General features: G+C 37.7%; 1 protein-coding gene across 4 annotated transcripts in view; it reads right to left on the reverse strand.

The window, feature by feature from the left end:
* Window positions 1-6243, reverse strand: part of LOC131426663 (potassium voltage-gated channel protein Shaker) — a 213577-nt gene that overhangs the window by 22693 nt on the left and 184641 nt on the right. For 2 of the 4 annotated variants that reach the window (XM_058589543.1, XM_058589546.1), the window contains exons 9-10: window positions 4818-4947; window positions 2715-2905 (exon numbers count right to left, since the gene is read on the reverse strand). In XM_058589543.1, coding sequence (XP_058445526.1) covers window positions 2715-2905; window positions 4818-4947 — 321 coding nt within the window. Of the gene's footprint in view, window positions 1-2714; window positions 2906-4817; window positions 4948-4986; window positions 5374-6243 lie in introns of those variants that run through there. The other 2 variants (XM_058589545.1, XM_058589547.1) reach the window with 2 other exon arrangements.

Consider the following 6243-nt stretch of genomic DNA (forward strand, 5'->3'; position numbering starts at 1 on the left):
TAGTTTTTCTGTGTTAAATTTGCTATCTAATTTATTACAACTATTGTTATAAATTTCTGCTTTCGGGCTTCTGTAGTTATATCAAATTCAATAATAATTGTGATACAAACGTTTCAAAATCTGTTACGATTTTGTTCCCGCTAGAGTCTTTTGTTCTGCTCTTGTCGATTTTGTTCCAGCCAAAAATGTTCCAAAATTTGTTACAAAGAACGCTCACTGGCAACTCTTCACACGATTGAATCACTGCCATCAAAGAGAGACGGATATTATCGCAGCAACAAAAACCCGACATGACTCATTTAACATAGAATCGACACCAGTGCGAGAGCGAATTTCTCTCTATGACATTTCTGAGAATAAAAGGTTAACACGCTGCTGTGGGGATCCTCTCTGAAGCAACAAACGGTCGCTTATTCTCGTTTCGCGATCCGATTCTATACAGGCAGTTGATAATTGCGATAGAATCATTTCACTGTCGCCGCTTATTCTAACTATGTGCATATAACCTTTGTATAAGTTGTGACTATGAAAATGTCTGTGAATGCTCCACACAAGGGTTTTGAAATATTGCAACCTAGTATGAGAATCATCAAGTTGAATCATCGATTCGATTTTCTGCGATAATTATCAACTTGCGATTCTCTCTTGGGAAATTCCACAAAGCAACGATCATTATCAGACTGTAATTTTTTTAATGGCGTGAAATACTCAGAGTATGAAGTGGAGCGAAGAAATGTAGAAAAATTCTCTCACGGTTCATGCACTGTGAGACTCGAGTTCTTGTAGCATCTTCTATCGGATTGAAAATGTTGTATGCAATATAGATAGCAATATAGCAGCTTCTGTCAAAGCTTTCGGCAATCACTAACACTGACTGAGTTAATTGGTGTCAAAAATGAGTTTTGAAGAAAGAAAGGCATTATCACACAACTAGGTGGATTAAGAAAGGTTTTATTTACTTTTGCTATTACAGCTGTATTCTAAGCACATATCTATTCTCACAAATAAAGAGGTAGTCTAAAAAATCTTGAAATTGACATTTTCACACTAAGCACCCTACCTCCGGAACCAGAAGATTGATCCGAATGAAAATTAGAACATTCTTATGGCATCTTAAGACATTTCAGTAGAATTAAGATGGTGAAAATCGGTTGAGAGATATTATTTTCACTATTTTGGTGCATATCACCCTGTAATTGTCTTAGAATAGCATGAACCGGAAGTCGAATCGGAATGATATTCAGGAACTTTGTATAGGATCATAAGACCTTTTATTTGAATCTAAGTTAGTGACAATCGGTTCACCCATCTCCAAGAAAAGTGATCGACAATATTCGCCACACATAGACATTTGCTCAGTTCGTCGAGCTGAGTCGAAATGTATATGACATGGTCGAATAGTTTAGTTCACCGTTTCCTAATAATGACTACCGATTGGAGTAGTTTTGAGGCCGATTTAGAATCTTTTCACGTTTTCTGTTTCGCCCCTTTAAATGATCGTATAAAATGTTTAACACACTTCACCCCATTAATCCAGAACCAGAAGTCGGATCAGGATGAAATACAGGAATTTCGAACAAGACCACAGAGATAATCAGCGAGTGCGTAAGAAATATAGCCTGAAGTGAATAATCAAATTACAATTACTGAACTCCGGTATAATCAATGACAATAAACTGTCAAACATTGACCACTTTTCAAAATATTTCAACTTTTTAACTGTCCTGTTAACAGAGCTATGGTGTTTAATTGGACTACATGAAATTTTCTAAATTGAAAATTTTATTTTGATGCCGAAAGTCTTGGAGTTGCTTGAAACGGGGAGATCTGGTGTGAGATCTCTTCTATACGTATTTAATTGATTACTTTCAGCAAATAATTGACTTGAGTGAAACGAATCACATGAAACTTATAAACTCATTGCTGAACCGGGAGGAACCGATATACAAAAAAACTAGTTCTTCAGAAGAGTGAGTAAGTTGTTTAATAAAAAATGATAGTTCCCTATTTATTGAAAAAGAAATGAATGTGAATGATTTTACAATGGTTGACAATTCTAAAAATTTTAGAAAAGAAACACAAAAGTTGAAGATTATAAGTACAAATACACGTAAAAATTCACTGTAATAACCATTACTGCATTTGCTTGCAACAAAATGTTTTGTATTTCGCATAAACCTCAAAAGTTTTTAAACAACAAAAGAACTGATTTTTTTTGGCAGAACTATTCACTTCTAAGTGCTTCTTTAAAATGGACGGTTTTCGCACATCTCTAGATGGTACAGAACAGTATGGCTCAAGTGACACGTTCCCCATGTTTGACGAATGTTTGTGGATTTTGATGGTCTAACTCCCACTCAAAACACCTGATCTGTCTGATAAGTCTGTCGAAGGAGTACCATAAAAAGATTATTGTAATCTTCTACCCTCGAAATTCAGTAATTTTTCAGAAAAAGCTTTCAGTTAAATTTTGTTGTTTCAATTGAAGTAGTGTGATTGAGGTTGATTGCGTCGTCTTATACATCCGACTATGCTGGGATGCGATTCCTCACACTGCTTTCTAGATATTGTATACTGAAGAATTTTTTTCCTCAAGAAACATCCTTAATTCAGTTACTTTATTAAGTCAAAAGACTCAAACGCTTTCGAATTCTTGTTTTTTGTGCCGGAGAAAAAGTTTTCTGATATTGTCCGGAGTCCGGGACGGTACTTACCCAAGGTGCCGGGTAGATACGGACAGCTGGTGACGTGGTTGAAGTTCTGACTCTGCATTTCCTCCTGGTCCGTCTCGCGATGGTAGAAGTAGTTGAAGTTACTGACGATGACCGGCACCGGGAGGGCGATCGTGAGCACACCGGCAATCGCACACAGCGAACCGACGATTTTACCCCACACTCCGACCGGTCTGTTGTTTTGGGTTTTGTTTTTGGGTGGCGTGGCAGCAGTTCAAACAGCGGCACATCCGGACCACGGATCGGATCGGATCGAAATAGACAAAAACGAAAATGTTAGTGCTTGCTGATCGTTTCAATTTCGGTTTGATTTGACGGGGTTGTGCCTGGATGTGGAAGGGATTTTTTTTCTCTTTTCATTTCAGGCTTTGGGTGTTTTTTTTTTTCGCGAAAACACACCCAAAGTGCCTGCTATGATGGTTTGTGTACTTGAAGGGCGGAAAGAGAGAAAGAGAGAGAGATATCATGGGTGAATCATGGATGGTCTGGTGGTGTGTGATGACTCGAAGTGCCGCTAGTGGCCAGGTTGAACGAACAGATGTATGTGACAAATAACGTGCATTTTACTAGAGAGAGAGAGAGAAAATCATGCTTTCATGTGAACTAACAGAGCTAAGATGCAGCACAATCGATAAAGATAGGGTGGAGTAAATTTTTGTTTGCAGAGATATATTCAGGCAAGCAGGCAACAACATAGTAGGCGATGAGGCACGACGAATAAACATTGATAATTTTTTTTATTTTGTTTCAAAAGCAACACGCTGCATACGAACTGGAAAGAAAATAGGATAGAGAATGAACGGAACCAAAATAGAACTGCCGAAAGAAAATTTACACAAAAACAAAAATATCAAATCAGAAAGAAAGTTTAATTATGTGAAAGTAAAAATATGGTGTCATTCTCTCCTTGGACAACTTTTTTTCGCTACTGTGAAACGAAACTTGCTTTTCATCAGTTCAGAAAAAGTTGTCATGATGGAGATTAGCGGAAAAGATACTTAGGTGGGTGGTTGGAACCAAAAAAAAAACGGTTTTTAGACAATACTTTTGAATGCGATTTTTTTGATGTAAAAATTTTCTTTGGTTGCAAGCTGTTAGCCAATTTGCTATTGATGAAAATTGAATTTGAGTCCAATTGAAAGGTTGAACGTTGAAAGTTTGCATGCAGCTGCTGGAATTGCCCACATTGAATGAATATTTGTTATTTATTTTTTTGTTGTTGTAGTTGTTGTTGTTTTGTTCTATCGAAAATGTCGTTCTCGGCATACTAAAAATCGAAGCAGTGCGGCTTTCTACCCTGGATGGACGAGAAGATTGAGAGGAGGAACATGGCGTCGGTTGGTGGTGTCCAGATGGCCTACTTTGATGAGCACTGGAATAAGAGATGAGGCTGCCCGCTTTCTATGGGCACACGGAGGACACGGAAAAAATAGGACAACTGGGCAATTTTGGCGGGCTACTTCGATCGACTCGACTAAAACACTACGGATGATGATCTTCTACCACATTTTTATTTGGAACAGATTTAAAGAAAAAAAAACAAAGGAAATTAAAAACAGTCATGTAAGTTATGCGAGGCGAAGGAACTGATGGTGTGAATAGCAGTGAAGGAAGGTGGTCAAGGGATGGAATGAAAAGTGTCACATGGAACCGGCTTGCTATGATCGATATCGTGTTGTTCGCTATCTACCGCTTATATGTTGCACCGAAACAAATGTGCATCGAAAAAGTAATCGAATCGCGTGTTGTTTGGGATATGCAGTATGAGCAAATATTGATGCATGTAAAAATATATGTGTGTGTGTTTGTTTGTTTGTGTGTGTGTGTACTGAACAAGAGGCAGGCGAGAGCTGATACGATATAAATACATGTTCGATTGCATATGTAAATAGAAAGGCGAAACAAAGTGTGTTGTGTGTAGAGAGCGAGAGAGATATGGCGCTAGCTAGCATAAATGCGATAAAGTGAGGCGAAATTATGAAACGATGTATTCTTTTTTTTTTATTTTTCGGTTGGGTTTTTGTGTTGTAATAGGAACAATAAAAAGTGATAGAAAGAGTGACAGAGAGATTGAGCGAAACGTACGTCATGTCACCATATCCGACAGTAGTCATGGTAACCACAGCCCACCAAAATGCATCTGGTATGGACTTGAAGAATGAATTTTCGCTTCCCGCTTCCGCAAAATAAACAGCCGATGAGAAGAGCACAACGCCTAAAAAGCATCGGAGAAAGAGAAAGCAAAGGAAGCGACCGTTACTCAAAAATAATCTAAATTCGCTAGGTTCTTCGCTGTTAATTGATTTTTTTTTGTTTATTTTTTTGTAATATTCCTAACTCGAGCTGTCAACAGTTAGATTCCGAGATTTTTGCGCATGTCGAGAGTCGCAAAACAGTTACACACTTGAGAAACATATCCCTTTTAATACATTCTATTGCTGGTTCTAAACTTTAGACCGCTTTAACTCGAGTGCTCAAGCTATCCTCTTCCCTAGTGTTTTTTTTTCTTCTTATGTTTTTCAACGCATTGCACTGAAAAACATTATTTCTTCTTCTTCTTCTTCTGTTCGTCGTCAGCCCAGCTAATTTTTTTCTCCCACTGTTACACAGCAGAACCCCTTCGTTGTTCCACAGGAGGAATCTAGTGAAATTGAAATTATAGTAAAACAAAACAACAAAAAAAGAAAAAAGAAAGGAAACAGTTTGAAAAAAACAAAAAAATATAGAAGAAATACAACGAAATATAGTGGATGAAACCATAACACACACTGAATCATATCGAACAACATCAAGTTTCGGTTTGTTTGTTTGTGGGAAGTCAAACACTGCTGGAGTGGATTGGAAGAGAGTGAGAGAGAGAGAGAAAAAAAGATACATCGACTAGACTTTTTCGTTTTCTTTTGTCTGCGCGAGGATGGCCATCTACGGTTTGGTTCGATGGTTCGAAAATATTTCGCACAAAAAAAAATGAAAAGCTTTTCCATTCATTGTTTGTTTACGTTTCTTCTATCGATCTTTATCGGGTTGGTTAGAACAAAAAAAAAAAATTTAGTAGGTATGTCTTCTTGATTTGGCCCGTTTTTGTTCGGTTTTTGCACAATTGTCGTCGTCGTCGTCGTCGTCAACGTCGTCAGCGTCGTCGTGTAATCAGGAATTATGTGGAGAAGAGATGAGAGCAGAACTTGACCATAATAATCATAATAAAACTTGCAACTAAACTTGAAATTGATTTTCCAACAAACCAACAAACAACCTTTCGCTCCGTTTCGAGATGGAGCAGCAGTTGCAGCAGTAGTCACAACATCGATCTTTGTATATTGGTAGTATGAAATAAACTGTATTCACAAAAGGGGAAAAAAATGCACACTAGAAAGATCACAATTTTGACACCAACACCAAGAGTAAAGGGTAAGAGGCACAGGTGCGGATGTTTTTTTTTTTTTATTTCTGTACGGTTTTGTGATGGCAGTTGGAGCCCTTCACAGTTAGTGGATAACTCCGTTCAAATTGT

Source organism: Malaya genurostris, chromosome 1 (genome assembly GCF_030247185.1).
Source record: "Malaya genurostris strain Urasoe2022 chromosome 1, Malgen_1.1, whole genome shotgun sequence".
Classification (NCBI taxonomy): domain Eukaryota; kingdom Metazoa; phylum Arthropoda; class Insecta; order Diptera; family Culicidae; genus Malaya; species Malaya genurostris.